This window comes from Xyrauchen texanus, chromosome 18 (genome assembly GCF_025860055.1).
Source record: "Xyrauchen texanus isolate HMW12.3.18 chromosome 18, RBS_HiC_50CHRs, whole genome shotgun sequence".
NCBI lineage: Eukaryota > Metazoa > Chordata > Actinopteri > Cypriniformes > Catostomidae > Xyrauchen > Xyrauchen texanus.
In genome coordinates this window covers 27,653,420-27,679,516 of record NC_068293.1, presented here as the reverse complement: position 1 = coordinate 27,679,516, position 26,097 = coordinate 27,653,420, and the positions used below count along the sequence as shown (strand labels likewise).

Genomic DNA, 26,097 nt, shown 5'->3' with positions numbered 1-26,097 from the left:
TTGAATTCGTCATACGACAACATCTGTATTGGAATAAACTATCAGCTGGTGTACATCTCGCTCTCTTCGGATGGATGATTTGGTCAGATTCCTCATTCCCCGTGATGCGTGCTCATTTGATTTCCAAGTGTCTTATTGACTGACCGTGGATCAATTTTTGGACGTGGGCTGACGGTAAGCTTGTGTTAGTTACCCATTTGAAGTTTGATGTGTGCGTGTTTTTGGGGAGGTTTCGTGGCGATGCGGGGGTGGCGAGTTGATCTGCTGTAGCTCGTGAAGATATGCCAATGTATTCGAACCTTTACAAGATATCACAATCATCTAATAATTTGTGGAGTTTAATGATCAAACTCATTTTAATTTTTAAGTTAAAATTCGAGAATTATGAATTTCGAGAAACCTGTTAAGAACATGAGATAAGATTTTTTTTTTACTTTTTGTCATTTTCCTGACAAGTACAACCCCCCTCCCCATTTTCATTAGGCCTACTGTAATGCGCAAAAGTATTTGTAAATTGTTGACATCATGGTGGTATTTGCTGTACTGCCTTTAATTTATGCCAATTTAGAACATTGTGTCCGTTGAGGTCTATTATTATATCACAATCACAGTAATCAAACCATAATGAGAATCTTAAATCGGAATAATGATAATTACAAACAAACTCAAAGTAAATCATCTGGACGCTTTACATTGATGACAATTGAATGAGAAATGTATTTAACTGTCAGCTAAATAGGCTATCACTATGAAAAAAAAAGTAGGCTTAATTTCCCTGATGCCGATTATCATTTTTTATTTTCATAATTTGGGGTGAAATATAATAAGAACATTTCTCCTTTAGATTCACCATTTACTATTAGATCAAATTTCAGGTGAAATTCAGTTAACACCTCAATGTGAGCCACGACTTTCCATACAAGCAAAAATAAGACACGGTTTAATCGTTATCTTTTCATTACTGACAAATGATGGTTCAACGTTTATTATTCCAGGTGCGCAACGTGTGCAAGGTCGCTATTATACCACAGTATAATAGATGATACATTTTGGTATCGAATTTAAACCATTCTAGAATACGCAATGTTTTGCGGGAGTATTGCACCCTCCTGCGATGGTACGGAGAGAACACACGCACACACACACACTCACTCACTGCAGTGGCATCTGATCTCAGTCTGAGAGAGGGGGGTTGTCCTGCCCGGGGGGTGTCCTGCCCTATTGTAAATTTGTCAGCTACAGAGATCGCGGGTAAGGTAATGTAGAAGTGCAGCTTTAGTTTAGCATTGTTGGATGTGCCAGCTCCAGTTCTACTTAATGTGGATTACACGTGCTGGTGTGAATGTAATTGTAAGGTAAGTTACTTTTACAGAGCAACTTTCCACTTTATTATCAGGAAACCCGATCTGGATCTGATTTTCTGCCTTTTTGAATGCACCGGAGTCCAACTCCTTATGATATCGCTCTTAAAATATTTGTTGTATGTAGGCCTATACATCTGTCAGGTTTTCATTTCTTGAACAACATACAATATTTTTCCACTGTCTTTTATTCAATGTCTTGTACTGTACAATGCAGAAATAGGACAAATGTAGTGCAACAAGTTTGGCAAAGCAAACAAACAGCTATGATGAAACAGCACGCAGGAACAGATGTAAAGGAGCAGGTATGAAGAAACAGCAGCTAGCGTTATACAGGGCCACACCGCACCTGCAATGGCAAATGTATTATGAATAAACGTAAACATAAAATTGGAAAATTTTATAAACCACCCCACTAAAGCCCAAATAAATAGCTTGCCTTAGGTGAGAAAGGCTTTTACCAAACTCTAAGATCACCACATCGATGCACTTCAACCTAGTAATATACCGATTAATATTGGTGCTGTACAGGCGCAAGAATAAAAAGCAAACGTGCAACTAACCGGGAGAGACAAAACAAAGCTGCAGAGTTGATCCTGTTGATTCGTTTGCGAACGAAATACAAGAGAATCACTAAACAGTTTACAGTGAAGAAAACAAACACAACATCTTCTTTATGAACACCATTTATTAATCAAATTTAGCACACCAATCACAAGGGACAGGCACACCTGTGATCAATAATAGAGAATTGAACTTAATATTAGCAACCGCATTCACTAATAAGAGTCCCACACAAAGCATGCTCAATCAGGAACGCGAATACATGCCGACAGACATAATAATGATTAAAAAAAACACATTAAAGCATCTTATTGGTCACTTATATTTACGATGCATGCAACTTTGTTAAACTCATGGTAATTGAGATAGAGACATGCGTTTAAAAAAAAAATATTGTTATAAATATTGTTAAAAATGATATACACTGGACCATTTAAAATGAACTAGTGAATTAAAAAATGTGCTTACAAATTCTCAAAAGAATCTTTAAGGAAATGGTGACCATTTACAAGGCCTGTACATTCTTATTATAGCCTATGGCTTAAATTTGTCCCAAGTGTTTTTTTTGTTTATGATTAGCTACCTGTTGCTAAACATCTGGCTGTAACATACTTGCACCACTTTGTTTCACTGTATACCTATGGCACCAAAATCAAAATGACACGTGAATTGTCGCTTAACCCAGGGTTAAAAGAGGCAATAAACTCGGGTTAAAAAGACATAAACCAAGGTTTAAGCGTAGTGAAAAGCATTTTGGCTGACTTGGTACTGCAGTTTTAATCCACTTCTATCCCCTCTGAGCTACTGTTGTTGCTAGACCATTAAAGTTCCTTGTGTCTCATATGGTTTTGGTGGATGCTAGAGGTCACACAATGTAAGGTCAGTGTGCTCCTGTGCCCAGAAAATAGCACTAATTTACAGATTAAGCTTGTCATTGATGAAGACCTTCTATTCTGTTCCATTGAAGACATTCCATAATTTCACATGCAAAAATTCTCAATCTAATGAGTAGACTTCTTCCAGTTGGTGTGTTATCAATATGAATAATCCAATATCTTAATCCTATTATTATGTAAGGTTCTTCCCTTAAACATGTGCCAAGAAGATACAGATAAAAAGTTGGCTAAACTGGCTGTGACAGTGCTATTGACTCCTTTTAAAGGAACTGTCACTCAGGTTTGGAGGTGGCATCGGGCAGTGTGTGTATTATTGTGTGTGTGTGTGTGTGTGTGTGTGTGGTGTGTGTGTGTGTGTGTGTGTGTGTGTGCTTTTATAATGAATGCATATAGTCCCATGGTGGGGCTCTTACTGCCTAGGGTGAATTTTAAGATGGACACACACACACACACACACACACACACACACACACACACACACACACACACACACACACACACACACACACACACACACACTTTTTCTCTGGTTAAGCTTATGAGAGAGGAGATCCAAAGAGATCTGTCTATAGTGTGTGCCATCACCAGCGGCATTTAGATGCCCTATTAATAAATAAGGCACGTTCTGTCTTGGGCTTATTTTTGCCAGGGGCACTGGTTAGCTACTTGTCAATAAAATCTTTGAAGAAGATATTTTGAAAACCAGCATGAAACCAATAAAGGTAAAAATACTTTGATGTAATGTGGGTATTTGACTGTGAGTAGTCCTGAAAGGACAACTCCCTGTTTGAATGAATTCATCTGTCAGAACATTCTCTGCTCTGATAAATCAACAGGTCAATTCGAGATCACGTTTCACACAAAACCACTCTGACTGTTGCCACTGATCTATGGAAAGTTAAAAGTCATGTTTGCGGCAATGAGATAAAAGCATTCATTTGTGATTTAAAGCTTGCACTGGCATAATTTTCTCAGAACATGCTTAAGCAGAATACACACTCAAACTGTACTTTAGAATGAAAGAGTCTTGCTTTTATAGGGGCAGTTAGAGTAAATAATGTAACAGGTTCAACAGAGTCTGTTGCTATTTTGATTTGAGTTGAATTGGCGGTGTTACAGCAGCGTTTCCCAACCGTTTTTGTACTATGTACCCCCACAACCCATACCCCATAATCGTCACCAAACCAAAAACTTTCATTTTAACTGATAATACAGGATATAAATTAGCATTTACGGAATAGTTCACCCAAAAATCATTATTCGCTCATCATTTACTCACCCATCCTATTTCACTATAAATCTTGACATCTGTATCTGTATTCTCTTTGGTGCGTTCATGAGAGAAGCTTGATTACACTTCGTGCTTGGTCATGCATGGTGTACAGCATTCTGCATGTGTAAAGTGTGATGACATGTACAGTAAACAAATTAATACATTTTAGCTAAGTTTTTTTTAGTTCAGTTCATTGACAGCTTTAATATTTGTATTTCATTATTTGCAATTTAATAGATAGTGCCCTCTGGAACCTGCTTAAGTACTGTGGCAGCGGGGGCATGGTCGAGCATTTGTCTGGAGAGAAAGAAAGCGGTAAGGGTGCCCACACCTGAGCGTTATAATGTCTAACAACTGTTTCTGATTGCCAAAAGGGACCATGCCAGAGACGAGGGAGAGAGAGCTACCCTTCTGAAAGAGACTGTCTTGAGTTTAAGCTAAAGAGTGTTACGCTGAAAAGCCCATTTAAGTTTGGTTATTAAAGTTATATATTTGAGTTGAAGCCCAAGTCTCAAAGTCACCGACGGTGGTTGGAGGAACCCGGACGGTCGCACAAATAGGGTGTACAGCCAGTAATTCCTGGTTACCGATGTCGTAATTCCATTCTGTGGGGGTCAACCAATGCAAAAAGAACGCTCACGGATGTACCAGTCCATCCAAGGGAGAGCGTTGTGACAGGACCACTCCAACACCGACTTAGGATGCATCCACCTACACAACGAACTGACTAGCAGAGTTAGGGGTGATTTAAATGGGTGTGGTGAAGAAAACCACTTCTTAAGTTTTGAAAATGTGGCTTCAGCCTGCAGGGACCAACAAAGTCAACAATTTGGCTATAGTTATGGATAAATCTCAGATAAAAATGGCAAACCCCAGAAACCTCTGCAGTGCCTTGTGAGAATCTGGGGTTGGCCACTCGGAGATGGCTTTTACCTTTGCCGGGTCCATGCATATTCCCTCATATGAAACGATGAATCCCAGGAACAGAACCAACTGTGTGTGAAAAGTACACTTCTCCGCCTTGACAAACAGCCAGTTCTCTAACATCCAATGAAGCACCTGCCTGATGTGCAGAACATCCTGCATATTCTGGGAGAAGATCAGAATGTCCATTTCTTTAAGCACATCATTTACGAGACCCTAGAAGACAGCAGGGCCGTTGACCATTCCGAAAGGCATAACCAAGTATTCAATGTGCCCCTTATGCATGTTAAACGCTGTCTTCCACACATCACCCTTCCTGATATGAACCAGGTGATAAGCATTACTTAAGTCCAACTTCGTAAAGATGGACGCCCCCTGCAAGAGCTCGAAGGCTGAAGACATCAACAGCAAAGGAAAACAATTATTTTCCGTGATGTCATTCAGCCCCTGATAATCTATGAAGGGTCTGAGCAAACTGTCTTTCTTCTCCATGAAGAAAAATGCGGGCAATGAGGAAGGGCATATGAGACTGGCTGCCAAAGAATCAGTAATGTACCTATTCATGGCCTCCCTCTCATGAACCGAGAGTGAATACAACCATCCTCAAGGAGGAGAAGTGCCAGGAAGCAGTTCAATCGCACAGTCTTACGGGAGATGAGGACTACATAGGATGATGTAGATCAGATGAGGTAGAAGAACAGCAGTTTGGTGTGGTTTCCTAAGATCAAAGTGACCAGCTTAGTTATATGGGTTATGGCTGTGAGGGGGTACCGCTAAGCATGCAAGTGGTAATGGGCTCATCCAAAGGGATCCTAGGAATCCTCCACATGGAAGCCAAGTCAGAGTAAATTAAATTCCCTTCTCTGGGATCCAGAGAATAGATTTCATCTTGAAAGATGTCTGACACTCAGAAAGAGTCTGAGAGTCCTTGCAAGAACAAATCCCACATAACAGAACCATTCCAATTGCTGGAAACAGTCAGGGTGCGGAATTCAATGACGTAATCAGCCTCCCTACCTTGAGCCGCCCGGTCAAACACTGCAAAGTTCAGAGGAGAAAGCTTCATATGAGGAGCAACATGGATGCTGGTTATCCCGCATCGCCATTCTCCATTCTCCATTCTCCAGCCCTTCTGGAGAGAAGTGTGATGGTACATGCGATCTTCATTGTGTCTGAGGAGTATGTGGAGGGCTCCAAGGAGAAGAACAGTGAGAGGAAAGCCCTAACAGGGTGTGTGACATGCTGACGAAGGAGTCAGGGGTGTGTCTTGAGTCTTCTATTCAGAGAGAGAGCGAACTGCTGAACCATCGTGGTCAGATCCGCGAGCTGAGAAGCCATTACCTTTAGAGCCTGATTAGAAGCAAATATTTGGTCTTGTTGTCATCCAAGCAAAGCTCCTTGCTATGAGAGACCAAAGTGTAGCGTTGTTCAACTTTATTATTTATAATTCAAGCAGTCAAGTCTAAGTGCGGCAGCGCCAGCTGAGGCAGGCAGGGAAGCAATGCCGCTCTGGGCTAGAGGAGAGAGAGTGTGTTCATGAGGGGAGTGTGTGCATGCTGAATTCAGAAGCACTCGGGTGAGAGGCTGTTGAAGCTAATGAGGTGCAAACGAAGCCCAGATGAATCTCCCTGAGACACGGGCAGAAATCGAGGAATCCTCAACAGTCTTGGGCACCAAGTGATGGGGGTGAATGCAAGCAGGCAGGTAACCGCACCTCAATCGACCGGCAGCTAACTGATACGTGAGCTCATCCAACGAGGTTCATAGAGTCCGGTGGGGTGCAAGCGACGCCCAGACGGATCTCCCAAGACACTGGCAAAAATCGAGGAATCCTCCTCCACAGTCCTGGGCACCAGCTGGTGAGAGTGAATGCAAGCAGACCGCACCTCAATAGACAGATAACTAACAGATATTCAAGCTTGTTCCAACTACACAAGAGAGAAGTTAGACTTCACTGTAAACAGCACACATGTCAACTGTAACAGGCAACAATAAACTGGCAAAGAAGGAGAGGAAACACAAGGAATAAGAAGGGAGTGCAATTAGGAGAAAGCATGTGGCAGCAGACATGAACTCATCACTGTGATCAGCGTCTCAACGGAATTGATCAGCATTCCCATGGAAATGCTGATCATGCATGCCAGCTCCACCTGTGAGACGAGAGGGAGAGAAAACAAACAACAGCCAGAGGCAAAACACACGAGGAACCATGTCACGGCATTCATGATCGGCTGATCATGCCACTGATTAGTGTGATGAGCAACACCTGTTCTCCTCTAATTCATTCCCTTCTTAAGCCTTTTGTGTTCGCAGTATCTTTGCTTGATTATTGTTCATGTGAAGTAACTAACCTAACATTCTCTTCCTAGTTGGTCCTGTCTCGTGTATCTGTTGGTTGCCCATGTGTCGGGTGGGTGGTTGCTTTCCAATTTGTTGCATGTCAACTGGGTTTCCACGAAGGATACCTTGTCTTTTCCCTCTTGTCAGGAGCTAGATCAGCCTACCCTGCTGGGTGTCATTCTGCACCTTACTAAGCTTCAACGGAGGATTCCAAGAATCTATTCCTGACTTCCACCATGCACACAGTCATTCTACGAACACACTCTTCACGGATTGCCCTGGGCGCTGCCACAGCACACTCGCTTCTCTGTCATCTCTCCCCGCTGCTGCAGCCGGTGCCGGGATACTCTACATCCACAGTGACTGCTCACATTTATTGGAAATAAATCCTTTTAACTGGTCCTCTGCATTTAGGTCTGTTTGTCTCACTATCCCTCGTTAAAACTATTGTGTGAGTATCGCTTCTGAGAAGCTAGATAGTAGATTTGTTTTGTGTGTTTTTACGCTAAAGGTCAGATGAAAAATGTTTACGTCAGTTTGTCAGCTGCAGCCTTACTTCAAATATTCGATTATGCATTGTCATGTTTACTTGGTCAGATAGAGGATGACTGTTGCTTGACTATGCAAAACCCCCCGCATATAAAGGTACTTACTGTGTAACAGAAACAAATGGTGATATACAACGGCTCTCAGTCTTGGACGGGGTTAACTTATAAAGTTTGTGTGTGTGAGAGTGCTCGCATGTAGGAGATATACTGTATTTGTTTTGTTTTTCTGGCAAATAAAACACTCTTGAGACCCCTGGTTTCTAAGGGACCACTTTACTGGGCACAATATCAATAGGAATCTTCTTGCTATCTACACGCGCGTGTGTGTGTGTTTGTGTGCATAATGAGGAGAGGATGCTGTGGGAAAGCCCTCATTATAAAACAGTTTGAGATCTCAGGCCATTAAAGTCAAGTAGAGAGAAAGAGAGAGAGAGTGAGAAAGCGACTAGAGGATACTCAGGTGGATTGCTAGATGATTGAAACAATAAGCTCATCCTCTATTGTCTTGTCAGTAATGACTACTAGTGGAATCCTTTGGGTTGAGGGCTCTTGTCAGCTCTTGATCAGGTGATGTTTGTGGCCTGTGGTTCATGCTGATTGATTGGTTTCTCAAAAGAATAATAATCAATTGGTAATAAGAGAAGAGGGTGCATTGATTGGGGTTGATAAGAAGTTGTGGGACTTTTGGGAATGTCCACACTGGTTTCCTGTGAAAACTGGAAGCAAGACAACCTTGATGGCATGTTTGTATGCGTTGTTTGGAGCGTACATTTGGAGCTAAGACAGTCAATCATCTGAGCCCTCGCACCCCAGATATTTAAAACTCATTGAGGGAATTTGAGTTTGAAGGATGCACATGCACACAAATAAATAAATAAAATGAGCATACTGTGTATGTTTTTTTATGCTTGTTCGTGCACAATATGCAACTCAACTAGCATTGATGCGTGCACACATAAACTTATTTACTGCTGTATTTCCTGTTGCCGATGAAGTCTGACATGCAATCTTCCCTTGGTTTTTTTCTCTAGCTCTCTCCCTCTCTATTACTGTCACTTTCTCTCTCCCTTAAGACTTTCAAACTGTCAGAACCCTCACTGATTCACACAGAATAGTATTAAAACCTGCCGTGTGTTTGGCTTGTGTGAATCCTTACGAGTTTGTTTTTGTGTAGGCTCAGTTTAATCTCATGTGCAAGGATAGTAATAGGGTGCTTGCAGCACAGTGAAAATAATTTTTGTAATCAGTATTTTTGCCTTGTTATCATGTAAAATATTTATTTGAGAATAGAGAATAAGCCTTGAATTAAGGTTATTTGTCTTACCCCATTGGCAAATAGTTTTTCTTGTTTTAAGCATAGACCTCACTATTTTGTTTAGATTTAATTTTAAAACAAGAACAAATAATTTGCTAATTCAGTAAGAAAACAAACCTAAGATTTCAAGAATATTAAAGGTGGGGTATGTGATTTGCAAAACGGCCGGCAGATTTTGAAAATACACAACTCTAAGGTCCTACCTTCTCTCCTCCAACGCTGGCCCTGACTCGACCCATTCGAAAAACATGGACGCCGCAATCATGCACGAGCTGAAAACTCAGATGCGCAGTGTTCTAGCAGTGTTCTAGACTCACTAGTCAAACAGTGCATTCACCTGTCAGACAATTTTTCAGAGCAAATTGTTGACACAGCAGGAGGAGGGGTCGCATACCACTCTTGAAAGGTGTAGAGCTGATTTTCTCATAACTGTAAAAAAAAAAAGAACATCGCCAGCCCTGGCGTCTGTACAGCGGTCTTCTATTCAAAACAGGATTCAAGAAATGTGGAACAACCCCACTAGCACTATAAAAGCTCCATTCTCCATACATAAATACAATCGCTTCCTGTTACTGGGTCACGAGCTTTGAGTATGCGCACGAACGGGACACGCGCGCCAGGGTAGTGGGGGGAGGGGGGCATGGTACGACCGTTTGATTGACACATTTTCTGTCCAATGATTCTAGATGGTCTTGAAAATGATTGGCTGGAGTTTTTCGAGTCCTGCCCGTTCCACAGATGATTAAATTGCTTAATTTTCATTTCAGTGCTTCTAATTTACAGCCAGTAAGTGGGTTAGGAATAGGATTTCAAGTTATTTTGAAAAAATGGTCAAAAAGAAAATCACATACCCCACCTTTAATATCACAAAATGTTATCATGTTTTAAAGATTTGTAGACGCTTGTAGCTGCTGGAAAACAAGTCGTTTTTTTTCTTTTTCAGTCTTTACAGTGCTTCCCACAATGATTTTACTTTAGATAAGTTCTGTATGTTTCTGTCACACCGTTGTTCATTAATTTATTATTGATTACAGTCAGATAGAAAAATTCAAGACCTGATCTTTATGCATGGCCACAAAATCTTTACATACACTCTTTACATTTATGCATTTGGCAGATCCAAAGCGACTTACAGTGCAATTATTACAGGGACAATCCCCCCAGAGCAACCTGGAGTTAAGTGCCTTGCTCAAGGACACAATGATGGTGGCCTTGGGGTTCGAACCAGCGATCTTCTGATTAACAGCCCTGTGCTTTATCCACTATGCAAGGCATAGGCACATTTTATTCATGTGTCTTGCAGTGGCTGCAGTTTGAAGAAAGCCTTATTTTTGTTCACTCTCATCATTTAACTTTGAAATATAAGCTCACAACAAACTCTCTGGATTCTGAGGCTGACAATCTTTGATGGAATTGTGATGAGTGTTGACATTGGCGTTGCTTTGTACATTCAACTATAAAAAAAAACTGTGTACTGAAACAGTGTAATTAGACTTTTGTGTATTTGTGTTTAATTTAATAAAGTTGTTTAATATAAGGATCAATTCGGCATAGATGTTTCTCCTACAGATGTTTAGGAGAAATAAACATTGAAGCAAACAGTTGTTCACATACTATATGAGTTTAGGTACAACATTTTTTATCTGGATAGCATGACTGAGCTAATTGGAATAGGTCTTGAAAGAACTGATGAGAAATATATACTGAAATCTTTGACTTCACCTGTCAAATCTGAGAGTTTAAAATACATTGTTTAGATCTCTTCTGATAGTCCATATGTGATATTACTGGAGTCTTTTTCTCAGCAGAAATATCTGAGAATCAGGAGACTTAATCTTTAAAATCTTTAATCTCATTACTGTCAAGGAGAAACAACTGAGATCTAAAATAGATTTTATTTGTGTTTTGTCTTTCCTATGGGAAAATATGACTAAAGCAGTTCAGCTAACAACAGTAGTAATCTCAGTTGTATTTTAGCAGTTAATAGCGCACAGTAATCCAGAATGTATTGATTGAGCATACAAATTGCCTTGGCCCCACAGCTCACTTGTTAAAGGAATTTGATGAAAATTCTGTAATTCAAATCCATGTGACTTTCTGTGTTCTGCGAAACACAAAAGGGAATAATTTAATGAATGTCCAGATGGCTGAATTCAATGTATTGGCAGTACACAGTGACTCATTGTAATGCATAATAAAGCACCTAAAAGTGTTATAAAAGTCCATGTGACTTATTCCAAGTCTGCTGATGCAATATGATCACTTTGTTTGATGAACGGACTTTAAATAAAGGTGTTATTTTACTTACTCTCAAATCAAATCATTAACAAAGTACAGAAACTCTTAATTGGTTCTTGCTGTTTTTATACTTTATAAATTATTTGATTTGAATTGCTTTGAGATTAATTTGAGTGTTGTGAGAGTGTATATAAACTTTTGCTGGACCACAATGGAATACGTTGCAAAACATTACCTTATCTGTCAGCCAGCTAATGTCCCCTTGGTTTAAATCATCGCAATTAGCTAAATCAATTTTAAATACATTTCAAAAGGGCATGTGACAGTTTCATCAACTGGCCAAAACTCTCTCATTCTGGCCCTGTGCCAGCAGATCATCCTTATTTTTGAGCCCTGATGTGTACAATAAGTAGAATTATTTCAATCTAGTACTTCCAATGATTGGTGGCTGACATACAGTGGTCAAACATATAGAACTTTCAGAAGTCATGTCAGACATCATTTCAATTGAAGACCTTTCGCGCATATAGATCCTTTACTGTCCATTATCTTTGCTAGCCCTATGACCATCTATTATCTCTTCTTTTCTGACTCTTGACTGAGAATTAGTTTGTCTGGTGAGGGGATTAGTTGTACTGTGTGTCTGAAAGTGGTGTAGGAGAGCAGTGATACTCAATAATTAATCACCATCAGCTGCGTGAAGCATGGAAGAGTACTCAGGGGTCCCTTGTTAGCCGGGGCCGATCAGTGAAGTGTCAACAGTCTGCAAGCTGCTTAAAACACACACACACACACACACACACACACACACACACACACACACACACACACACACACACACACAGTAGTGTTTCCATGTTTTATGGGGACTTTCCATAGACATAATGGTTTTTATACTGTACAAACTTTATATTCTATCCCCTAAACCTAACCCTACCCCTAAACCTAACCCTCACTGAAAACATTCTGCATTTTTTAATTTTCAAAAAAACATAATGTAGTATGATTTATATGTTGTTTTTCTCATGGGGACCAACAAAATGTCCCCACAAGGTCAAAAATTTCGGGTTTTACTATCCTTATGGGGACATTTGGTCCCCACAAAGTGATAAATACACGCTCACACACACACACACACACACACACACACACACACACACACACACACACACACACACACACACACACACACAGACACACACAAACACTTGATAAATGATCTTAATTTCATGAATTCATGTTAGAGGCACTCAAACACTGTAACGTATTTTCTTTGACATTTTCATGACGGAGATGTATGTTCACTGCAGAGCACCTGTAGTCAAGGTTACATGTGCACTAACAAGCCAATGTCATAAAAAAATCTTTCAAGACTCTATATTTGAGCCTGTATTTATTGTTTCTCATTTCCTGCCTATGCACTCAGTCACACACACACACAAACACACACACACACACATAGACGCATGCTTTATGCCCCGAGCGTGTTCGAATTCAACTCTGATATTTGGCTGGCACGAGGAAGCTGGAACTGCCACAATAAATAATGGAGTCTACAAAGACCAGCGTGGTCTTTATCTTCTTTTTCATTCTTTCACAAACACAAGTGCACACCTGCAGCAACACAAACACACAAACACACACACACACACACACACACACATACACACACAAACACACATACACGTCTATTTGGCTCTGTTGTGAACTGTCATATACGTATGTAATGGCTGTGTATAGATGCAGCTCTGGCTGTCCTTGAGTCATTCGTTCTGCTGTCTCATAAGAGTGTGTGTGTTAATAGTGTGTGTGTGTATCTCGGTTCATAACACAGCACTCTTCCTCCAGGGGCACTGTTATATTTACCGCATGGTAAATGTGTTGACTGTCAAGCCTGGAGATGTGAAGAGTTTAAATTGGATTAAATCATAAAATCGGCACATCAATCATTCACAGCTGGGCCATCCGCCACATGTGTGTGAGCAGCCGTACATGTGTATGTGGATATTAGCTCCAATGAAAAATGGGAAAGACCTTCTGTGTATGTCTCTCACCAGATGGTGATTGAATTGCCAGCGACAATGGAGAAAAAAGCATGGCTCATAGGGTGATTTGATTTAAAAAAAAATTATTGTTGCAGATTGTCAAATTGGGTGACTGTATGATTGGTGTGTGCATAGGCAAGCATCCCTTTTACTATTGCTTTTCTATTGTTATTGCTCATTATTTCTCCGCTAGCAGAGGTGGGTAGAGTAGCCAAAAACTGCACTCAAGTAAAAGTACAATTACTTTAAAAACATAATTACTCATGCAGAAGTAAATTTGCTAACACAAATACTTATTTGAGTAAGAGTATGTAAGTGTCCAATTAAAAGAATACACAAGTAGAGAGTAATTCATTACTTTCACAAATGACATATTGGACATTAAATCCCTACATTCCATTACACAATACACATTTAACATGTATTACAGAATTACTATTATTAATATTATTATTATTATTATTATTATTATTATTAATAATAATGGAAATTCTGTCATCAGTTACCATAATGTTGGCCAAACCCATATTACTTTCTTTCTTTCATGCAACACAATAAGCATTTTAGACAGAATGTTAGTCTTGGTCATCATTTACTTTCAGGGGATGTGTTTTTTTCTATATATTTTGAAAGTGAATGGTGACTGAGACTGTTAGTCCCTAACATTCTGTCAAACATCTTTTTGTTCCACAAAATACAGAAGGTCACACATGTTTGAAATAGCAGGAGGGTAGGGAAGTGATGACGGAATATTAAATTAAGGCTGAGCTATCACTTTATAGGGATAGTTCACCCATAATTGATAATGGTCTTATTTACTCACCCCCATGCCATCCCAGATATGTATGACTTCCTTTCTGCTGCAGAACACAAATTAAGATTTTTAAAAGAATATTTGCTGTTGGTCAGTACAATGCAAGTGAATGGGTGCCAAAATGTGTATGCTCCAAAAAATAAATGCAGGCACAATAAAAGTAATCCATACAACTCCAGTGGTTAAATCCATATTTTCAGAAGTGATATGATAGGTGTGGGTGAGAAACAGATCCATATTTAAGACATTTGTCGCTAGAAGTTCTTCTCCCAGCCCAGTATGGAGTGATATACAGAGAAGAATGTGAATCACCAAAAGCACAAGAAGAAGAATGTGAAGGTGATCTGTTTCTCATCCACACCTATAATAATCGGTTCTTAAGATATGGATTTAACCACTGGAGTTGTATGGATTACTTTTATGCTGACTATTGCAATTTTATTTAGCTTTAAATTGGCACCCATTCACTTGCATTGTTTGGACCAAAAGAGCTGAGAAATCCTTCTAAAAATCTTCATTTGTGTTCTGCAGAAGAAAGGAAGTCATACACATCTGGGATGGCATAAGGGTGAGTAAATGATAAGTTTACTCTGTTTCTTAGTTTAAAATGATTGAATTTTTATGTGAACTATCCCTTTAAGGGCTCTTGTTAGATCTGGATGAATTTTTCAATAAGAAGTGAGGTTTGGAAACATTTCTAGTAATTATAACAGTGAAAATGTGTCAATGTCCACAGGGAAATAAACCAAAGCAAGATCATGTATTATTAATGCCTTCTTTCTCTATTTCATTGCTTTTAGTTGTTAGTTCAATGTAGTTATAGATTTCAGTGTTGAAAGAATTTAGATAATTAGTTCTGTACTGCAGTACCACCGCTCCCTCAACGTAGAGTGTGCAGCTTGCGTAGGGCACCACGTGCAGAAATGCTGTCTGTTTGTGCTCCAGTTGTCAATAACGCGATCGGTTCAATAAAGACATTGTTTGTTTGTTATTTAAACACACTGGGGGAATTTACTTAAGCGGAAAAAGTGATTTTTATTTGCACATGCTGTTTGCGCTAGTTTAGAGCCAAATTCAGTAAAGGACATTTCCAGAACGGAAGTACGTTGCATCAGCAGAATGAGAGACATCCCTGATAGCACACGTACATCACCCAGACGTCAATTTGATGTGTCTGTTTACATCTGGAGTACGTCGTTTTCTGGTTGTTTGCTCATCTGCAATACATCTATAAGACGTTTCCTTTCAGATGTCAATATAATATTCAACAGATGACATTTATGATTTAGAATGTTTGTTAATCTGATCTTTTTAAGATGTTTAGCAGATGTTCATTCAAATGCAATGCTTTCCAGATGAAATGCTATTAAATAGACATATCAAAGATGTACGTGTGCAATCTGGGATGGGTTTGGATCCTGCGTTGAAACCAGGGAGTAATTGTGTTCGCATAATCAGTGACAAGCACAATTCTGAGGTTGCAATTTTCCCTTAACATTTCATTTTTACTCCACTGATGGTTAGGTTTAGGTTTGGGGTAGGTATGCTCAGATCGATTAGCCACCAATCAGTATCGGACGTTATTCACATCCAATGACTCAATCAGTGATCGCATAAACTGATCACTCATGTCGAAAAAGACGTGCAGATCTTTAAGACTTCAGCAATAGTGTCATAGCATTACGGAGTGTGGGTAATACTGGCATACAGTAGTGTTGTAAGACAACAAACTTGATTCTGCAGTTTACACCGATGCTGTGGGAGAGGTATGATGAATATTAAAAGTTTGTGTACTGTATTGTTAATGTGGCATTTCACATGCAACTAGGCAAAGGGAAAATAGCGCAAGCTTATTGTCGTTCATACCGGCAGCTTATCAGTCTCCGCCAGGCATAGGCATCTCAGTAATAATGCAAGTTACAAGAAGTGGTGTAATTCAAACACCATGATTAAATATCTCCTGATTAAATGGCATTAACAATAGTAGCACCTGTAGAGTCCAGAAACATGCACTCTTTCTCCGCTTTCCTTTCATCTCTTGCCCTCATGAGAGAATGTGTGCTCGCCTCATTCAAGTTCAAGCAGCAACAAGCGAAAAATGTACTATTAATACAATCATCTAACTAAATGAAAAGGACGGAAGGAATTTATAAATATAATAATTCTTTATAAAATATTAAGATACCATAATATAATGTATTAAATATAATGCAAAATAAAATAGAAATAAAATAAGGAATAATAATAATGATATGAATAATGACAATGAATCAATAACCAGAAATGTCACATTATGTTTAATTGCTCCTATTGGTTATAAGCTTGTCTTCAGTCTGACACTAAGCTTCATTTTTTATAGGGCTATATGTCTGAATATAGAGAATATTTAGTTAAAAAAGAGGCTTTTTTAATAAACCTTTTAAACTTCTTAAACTTTTTTGTTAGCAAAGATTAGGCAAAGTGATATTACTAGGAAGACAAAAATGAAATTATTAGTGACAGTGTGCAGACAGCTTACATATAGCCAGTTATGACAGAAATCCTGATAAAAGGTGAAATGATCGGTATCAAACGATCAGGTGACAAGAAGATCGGCGATCGTATCACTGTAGTATTCTGGTTTGGGTTGGTGTGTGGAGTTTATAAAGCATGCATTGCTCTTTAATGTATTACAGCTTGTACAGCTGAAAACAACTCTCTTCAGAACTCACTTTTGGTGCCCCTCTGTGGATTTTTCACCCTGAAAATGGAGCTCACATGTGCCCATATGCCAAACAATACTTACCGCTTTGGCCACTGGGGCAGTGTCTCAAATATCAGATGCATTTTAGCTAAGGAAATGTCAGCCTGCTGTTTCTGATTTCAATGTGAGATCTGTCTGGTACGCAATTTGCATGGTGCAGTTTTGGGAGCCAGTTCTGAGAGCTATATAGCGGAGGATGCAGAAGATCACCGCGATCTGGCACAATCTGCCAGGTCAGAACAGCATCAGTCAGACACCTAAATCTCTTTAGTGTACCAAAAGTCTGCTTGACTATAAAGCATGTCTGGATATAATGCTTCTCTCCATCTTTTGATGAGTTTTTTAAATCATCAGATGATTTTTGTGTGGTGTACTATAAAACAGGCAAAAAAAAAAAAAAACAGACTAACATTAAAGGTACCCCTGCCATATTTAGGAAACAGAATATTGTATGTTTTACTTAGAGGCACTTTTGTAGTAAGCAACCTCCCAGCAACTACCCAGAACATCCTAGCAAGCACATGCCAACTCTATAAAAATTATTCAGAACAAATGCTTAGCAATGCCCTGGCAACCAAGTCAAGTCAAGTCAAGTCAAGTGGTTTTTATTGCCAGTCCACCTAGAACACCCTAGCATTGTGGCAGCAAGATTTGCAAGGGAAGTCACATTTTCATCAGAAATTGTACAAATCAATTTCTGGCTGATGTCTTTACCTTGACATGATGTTGTAGATTAATTGATTTTGTGTCTAGGCTTTGTTCAAGCTTTAGTAAGTGACCTCGTACACATTAATTGGTGGCTCGAAAAATTTGAAATCTTTATACTGTATTCTGCCTTTTCTTAAAAAAAATTCTCTCTCTCTCTCTCTCTCTCTCTCTCTCTCTTTTTCTCTGTCTCTCTCTCTCTCTCCTTTTTGAGAACACTGAGATTATGTGTGGGAGTGGGATGATAAACCCTTTAAAGAGATCACAAGAGCACACTCTCTCTCTCTCGCTTTCTCTCTCTCTCTCTCTCGCTCTCTCTTTCTTCATCCCTCTGTCTCTTTAACACACACACACACGTAGACACAAAAACACTCCCACACACACACACACACACACAAAATTAAGTCTATTAACCACTCAGATGCTACTGTTCCTGATGGCATTCAGTGTCTGAATTTGGCATGTAATTCATCATCAGTAGAATATTATTGTAAGATAATTACAGCTGAAGAGGAAGGGTTTGCTCACACTTATTAAGTTTACATTAATTATTTGAAAAAGATCGGGGGCATGGTATATACGTGTTATTTGATCTGGTGTAGCTTATAAAAGTCTTGTTGGGAATTCCATGAATCCCGTTTAGCTGTAGTGAGATATTTAGGGGTCCACATTTACATGACAGTATGCTGACAGGGTTGTGAATAGAATTACCAAGCTGAAATGTTGTTAAAGTGCTTATCTACTGGAGACCCTAAATAAAACAGTAAACGACAGGAAGTTGACCTGTCAAGCAGTGACAGCAGTGTCCTGCAGTGTGACATGCTATATATATATAAATATAGCATATAAATATATATACACCGATCAGCCACAACATTATAACTACCTGCCTAATATTGTGTAGATACCTCTTGTGCCGCCACTCGAGCATTCTGGGATGCTGTTCTTCTTACCACAATTGTACAGAGCGGTTATCTAAGTTACCATAGACTTTGGGAAAAATGTGATCTCAGTAATTTGGACTATTGATTGTTGGTGCCAGATAGGCTGAGTATTTGAGTATTTCTGTAACTGCTGATCTCCAGGGAATTTCACGCACAACAGTATAATATAAATATATATATATATATATATATATATATATATATATATATATATATATATATATATATATATATATATACAGTATAAATATAATTTAAGTCTATTCCAAACAACATATTATGTATAATTATCTCTCTATACTGTATAAATATTTAAAATAGTTTTCAATTTTACTTTTAAAAATGTATTTGTTACACTGCAGGGCCATTCAAAGGTGACTCAAACAGTGGAAAATGAAATGGTGACCAGTTACAACACCAAACACTTTCCTGTACACAATCAAATACATTTTAACCCTAAAATCTTGAGGGTAAAAAGGTTCATGTCCATGTTGTTTGTCAGGCAACCATGTACATTTGCATTTAAATTCAAGCACTAAAGTCTGTGCCTCATTATTGATGAATATTTCAGGCAGTTGCGGGATCGCTAGACTTCAGAAGCTTGTACATAGCATTCAGATATCTTCAGATGTCTCTCTGATCACTCTCCTAATTTGTCCTTTCACTTTGAAAAAAGATGAATTGCAGTAAATCATTACGGCATATCATTTTTTATTATTTAGATTGTTTGATTTAAATGAAGGTGCCTCTTATGATTTATAGATAGATATTTGCTTTCATGTTACTGTTTTCTAAAACTTAATGGAGTCTTATTTCGATCTATGTAATAAAACAATTTATACACAAATGATTTGGCTACAAAAGATAATGAACTCCTTTGATTTACCAGGAGCTATTTTCAGAAGAATAATCTCATAAAATGTTACACTCCCAGTGTTAATATTTCTTTTCAGTGACCGTGTGTGTTTTACATTAATGAAAAATGAGAGCTTTAGGAATGGAAAGAAGACAAAGAAATAAGTGTGCTTACTCTATTATAGAAATGGTTTGGCTTCCTCTGAAAAAAGGCTTCTATAACCTTTCAGATGTGGAAACTGTGTGGACATTGTGCACTGAAAGCAAACAGAGATTAAAATAGATTTAAAATATTAAACAGAACTCAGGTGATTGAGTGGCAACGTGCGAAGGCACATAAATCAGATAAAATAGAAAACAGTCATACTTTAATATGATTTGACCAAGAAAGAAACGCTGTGAAGATTGCATCTCTGTTTGCTTTGATTCACACATGCAAATATATAGAGAAAGAAAAAGTACAATTTTGAATGTAAGTGAATTTTCAGAGAAATGCATTTTTTTCAGACTCTTCACATTATTGCTGGAATGCCATTTTCAAATCAATGAAAAAATAAACATAAAGACACGTCAAAACTCTACAAAGCAGAACAAACAAACATATTGCCCAAGAACACTTTTTCAGAACACTGGAGCACAGATGCTAGTTTTGATAGATTTGACTCTATATTTCATATTACATTTTTGACAGAAAATAGTGAGACAGCTAGCACATGTAACATAATGGTCCACCTAAACATAGGAAGTCAGGATAACACAAATTGTGCTATTTAAAAGTGACTGGTGGGCCATTTTACCCTGTCATGTAAAAAAAGAATGAGCCTGCACGGCAAAAGAAAATAAACAAAAATACATCTATAAAAAATAATCTCTTGTGCCTTACCTTAAAGTATACCGAAGGTGGACTTGCACTCCGGAGCAGATTCATTCCTTCATTAGGGTTCTGAATGTCTATTCTGTTTGGGAGATTTTTATTTGGATCAAACAGAGCAATGTTTTCATAGTACCTCAGAATTACTTGCTTATAGTTGTTTCTGCATATAAAGCTGGGACAGGAGAAATTATTTTAACATCAAAATATGACACACTTCAATTTTAAATCCTGTGCTTTGAAGAAAAGCAAATGGGTATGGTGGTGGTTGTACTGTATGTTGCCTGTGTGACGTGCAATCTCTCTCTGTGTCTTTTCCAGGCAGGAGAGGAAGATGACAGCTCTCATCCTAGTGCTGTTTCTGTTCTGTGGTGTCTCTGTGTCTCTGACTCTGAAGGTGGTGTCAAAGAGAGGCTCAGGTATGTCCAATTTCTATCTCACTTTCATTCTCATTACTCGCAGAGGGCCTGCTGCTCGTTTTAAAGTGTAACATCTAATAGTGTTTTACGCCATAATGAAAACTGCTATGCTAAACCGTGTTCACAGCCCATATGTCTGTGCATATTAAAGCTTAATTTAATGCGGTATTGATGGTGAAGTTCATTTGTGTGTACTGGCAGTGTGTGTGTGTGTGTGTGTGTGTGTGTGTGTGTGTGTGTGTGTGTGTGTGTGTGTGTGTGTGTGTGATTTCCCCCTATGAACAAGTAGGCATATTCATAATCACCAAACCACACACACACACGCACACACACACACAAATGAGAACACGTGTAAACACACACATACAATTTGTAAAAGAGAACAGGTTGGGAAGAGAGCAGTGCCAGCCCATCTGTCAGAGGTGATACTCTAATTCGTGTGTGAGGGAGGGGGTGTGTGTGTGTGGTTGTGGGTGTTTAAGAGAGCAAGAAAGAATGTGTATGAATGTGTGTGTGTGAAGGACTGACTGGGAAAAAGAGCAAAAATCGAAAGCCAAGACCACCATGTACTCCAGATAATTAGGTGCAGGGAAGTGTTATGAGTTCAGCTGCAGTCTGATGTTCCTCAGGAGAATTTTTTTATATATATATATATATATATATATATATATATATATATATATATATATATATATATATATATATTTCCAGCATATATTTGTATTTCTATATATATCTATGTATTATATATATATAAAGCATATATATAGCATAATGAGCATAATGAGAACACAGGAAAAGAGCTACTCATTTATTGAAACTAATAATATGAACCCTTTTTCATTGTTGTTGGCTAAAGGAACAGTTCATATTCAGTCTGATGGGAACTTGAGGAAGTCTTTTGAGGACAAATTCTGTACATTGCCTTAAAGCAAGCATGAAATGGCATTTGCTGGCTATTTTACTTCTATAATGTAACGTATTTAATAAAACAGGATATTCAATGAGAAAATAATGTAGGGTTAGACTTGACTGTGTCTATCAGGAATTGATTGGATCATGAAAGTGGGTGTTTCCATAACAGAATGGTGCCAGACCTGAAAACAAATTTGCTAAGACAATATATAGACATCAGCTGAAAAAGGAAAGACGTTTCAGAGCATAATGAAAAGAAAAAAATACAGTATTGAAAAGACTGGCATATAGTATTTTGGATGCTTTTCTCTTGCATGGAATGCTGGATTGCTGTGGTCCCCACCAGGTGTCTTAACTGACTTAATCATCAATAGCTTCTTGGTCAACCAGCATCACCAAAAAGGCCATGCTTATAGACATAATTCAAAGTAGCGCCATTTTAGATTTTTAACTGCAATAAAAACGTGGCTGTTAGGGATAGATGTACAGTCTTTTTAATGGCATGCTCTATATAAAGCTATCAAAAGGCTGTTAGATCACATATAATTTTCAAAAATGTATGTTATCAGGAGTTTTTTGTCTACTGAAAATTCTTGGAAAGATATTTTTTCAATGTTCATTTGTAATTTCTTAACTTTCCACAATTAATTTTATTTTAACATGGATGGCAGTGATTGGATGATGCTGGCCATTACTTTGAATCATAATTAATTATGCTAATTTCTGATAGGTAAAATTATTTAGAACTGGCTATCAGTTTGTTTGACTGCAAACAGATAATATTTTGAGATTGTTCTTTGAAAGTAGAAGCAACATTGTGTAAAGGGAACTGTTGCGGCGAGCTGCTGGGAGGTGTTTGCGTGTGGGTGCGGCGGCCTTGTTTCTACGTACGCATGAGAGCGAGTGCGCAGCTCCGCTGCGCGCTTCAGCAGGTGAGCGAAATTAGACTAATAATCTCTTTACTGGTCTCTGAGGACTGCAAATGGGATCTCAGTAGCCTGTATGGGCACGCAAAATGTGTGGTCTGTCTGCATTGTTCATGGCACTATTGATAGGTTGAGGCTGAACATTTCTGTACATTGAGTAAACTTAGAATAACAGGTTAATTTGAGAAGAAATGGGTCTGAAAGTAGAGCTGGCTTTCAGCAAATGTAATGCCTGATTTACACTGTTTACCTGGGGTGATAAATAATGAAGTAATGGGTAATCGATGTGTTAAACCAACTTATCCTTTGCTTAAAGTATTTTTCTGTGCTTTATTGTATTTGATGGGAAATATTGAACTTTATTTAATTTGTTATTGTTTGCATGTTTAAAGGTTTTTCACCTTCCTTGTTTACTGGTCAAATAAATTGAAGAACGAGTGAAATCCTGAGTCTGGTCGATTCCTTCTCTTGTCAAGTGTGGGAAGCCATGATGTTATAGATACACTTGACAGTGAAAAACCGCTGTGACCAGTGACCAGCGAAGCTTCCGCTTGCGGCCACAACCAAGAGGGAGGAGACTGAGACTCCACCTGGGGGCCTGAAGGATAAAGCTGCCCCAGTCGATTGAAGAGGACAAAATGGCAAAGTCACTGGATGATTTGAAAGTGGAGAGGACCACAGCTAAGAGACTTTTTTCCCGTCTTGCTAATAGCATTACACAGACCCATACAGAGATGTCTATGGAGGAGTTAAAAGAGAACTTCAAGAGGCTTACACTGGAGAGCTCTAGAGTCATGGAGGCAAATGAGGAAGTAGAGGCCGCTTACATGGAAGATTCCGAAGCAGCTACTGCAGAGGAGCTGGGCGACTTACTGAGAGCCGACATAGAAAGGACAGGGGAGTATTGTAAGCAAAAGACGGAAGAAGTTAAACTCCTAATTCGAGAGACAGTCTGGGCTGTATATGGAGAAAGAGAACTGTCCCTAGCTCTACATGTTGCAGAGGGGGAGTGTGAGAATGTCTCCTCCACCCCGCTAGACATAACTTTGGAGGCTTATGAGTTCATGCTGACCCACTTAGAGAAGTTGGTGCTTAAGGCAAAGGAAGCGCATCAGAACTGGAATCGCTGGGCTCCGCCAGCCGAACGGGGAGATGCTGATGGCCGCCTAAGAGCTCTTGAAGTGCACCTTCCCCTGCTGGTGTCGCGGAAGGCCACTTTCATTAAAGCAGCAAGTATAAAACCAGACACTGAGGAACCCCCAGGCCACCGTTTAGCTCCAGTGGCAGCGATAAAGCTGAAAGCCACAGCTCTACCAAAGTTTACCGGTAACCAGTGAGGCTACTACAGATGGAGGCAAAAATGGGAGGCTCTGCAGAAGCAGGGCGAACCAACCGGGTCCAGAGAGGTGAAGAAATTTGAACTGCTCGATAGTCTTGATGAGAGGATTGCCAGAGATCTATTCCTGTCAACATACAACTCATCAGACGAGATCTTTCGAATCCTGGAGAGCCGGTTTGGGAACCAAGCCACCATCGCTCTCGAGATCATTGAGGAATTACAAGCAACTCCACCAGTCAGGAGCGGCCAGCCAAGGAAAGTTATAGAGCTCATCCAAACAGTGGAAAGGGCCCTTTATGATTTGAGTGAACTGGATAATGTAGACGCCATAAAAAACCTGATAGTGATTAAATCCATCGAGGGCAAGCTCCCAGAAACTCTGAATAAAGACTGGCTCACCTATGCTGCTGATGAGAGAAACACCGTTAACCGTCAGAACCGTTTCGACAAGCTTATCAGGTACCTGAAATCACAAAAATCCATATATGAGCAACTAGATCAGCTGAAAGACGTTGTCGAACCCGTCAGGGAGAAAACTAAGTCTCTTAAGTACGCCAGAACAAAGACAACCAAGTCCAGCAGTGAGATAGAAGGCTGCATCATTTGCGGTGACCCAAAGCACAGAAAGAAACTATATTTCTGTAGAAAGTTTAGAGTTAACCTAAAGCCAGCAGAAAAGAGGGATGCCGTGCAACAAATCCGTGCCTGCAAGGGATGCCTCGAAGTCCACAACGGGGATTACTGCAGGAAAACTACTTATTTATGTGGGAATCCTGAGTGCAAAGATCGACACCACCACTTTCTTCTCTGTCCGGTTGCCAGATCCCAGCCTCAAAAAACACCCAAGACCAGTTCAGTGGGAATTGAGGGCAAAATATACACCGAAACCCAAGAAATATTTCTTTCCAAACTGACACCAGAGTTGGCGCAGCAATGTCAAAACGCCTTCTGTAATGTAGCATCTAGGGCATACAACTCCACTGTAGCTGAGAGAGGCCTTCTGGAGGACAACTGTTTAAAGGAGTACCCAGTGATCCTAATGCTCCTTGACGTTATTGCTAACGACGGGCAAAGGATAGGTACTCTCATTGACTTGGCATCCGATACGAACTACATAACGCACGGAGCCGCGAGCAAGTTGAACCTGAGAAGTGAAGATGTGACACGGTGTTGGAGGGATGAAAGTGTCTGTTGCAACCAAGCGTTACCTCCTGAGGATACGTGTTAACACCCCCAGAGGGACCCTAAAGTCACATCAATTGATCTGCTATGGACTTGATAAAATTGCAGAAGTTCACAGGCATGTTCCAGCCATCAGGTTACAGAAGTTATTCCCGGATGTTTCCCTCGAAGACCTTGCAAGACCGAGGGAAATACAACTCCTGATCAGCCACAAAGAAGGGCAGCTGTTACCCTAGAAAGTTTGTTCTGTTGGTGACCTGGTGCTCTGGGACGGCCCGCTCGGCAAGGCCATCGGAGGCACGCACCCGGACCTCTTTGAGGAAGTCATATTAATGGCCCATACGTCAAGGACACACTTCGCAAGATCCATGAGAACAGCAGCTGCCAGATACACTGAACTCACCTGAAAAAATCCAGTCCCTTGCCAGTCTCCCGACCATCCCAGCACCCAGTCCAATACAGCCACTAGAAGCAGAGACTTTCTGAAGTTGTGGGAATGGGAAAGCATCGGAGCTGCCTGTGAGCCGAGATGTGGGGTATGTCGCTGCGGGAATTGTCAACCCGGGGGAAAAGAAATGACGCTGGCTGAAGAAAGAGAGTTGGAGATGGTGAGAGAGGGCTTGACGTATGTGAACAGAGATCACCATAGCCCTGAACCACACTGGCATGCCAAGTATCCGTGGACTGAAGATCCAGCGTGTCTCCCCAATAACAGGAGAGCGGTTGAAGGCACATTCCGCAGAACGGAGAAGCAGCTGGCAAAGGAACTAGAGTGGAAGATGGCCTATGCCTCACAAGTCCATGAAATGGTTAATCGTGAAGCTGCAATGAAGCTGTCCAAAGAAGTTCTGCAGAGCTGGACAGGGCCAGTGTGGTACAT

At 39.7% G+C, this 26,097-nt stretch overlaps 1 protein-coding gene across 1 annotated transcript in view; it reads left to right on the top strand.

The window, feature by feature from the left end:
- Positions 1-1,255: 1,255 nt before the first annotated feature.
- Positions 1,256-26,097, top strand: part of LOC127659032 (interleukin-1 receptor accessory protein-like 1-A) — a 137,373-nt gene continuing 112,531 nt past the window's right edge. The window contains 2 exon segments of the mRNA XM_052148654.1: positions 1,256-1,355; positions 20,758-20,855. Of these exon segments, the coding sequence (XP_052004614.1) occupies positions 1,294-1,355; positions 20,758-20,855 (160 nt within the window). The 5' untranslated portion in view covers positions 1,256-1,293.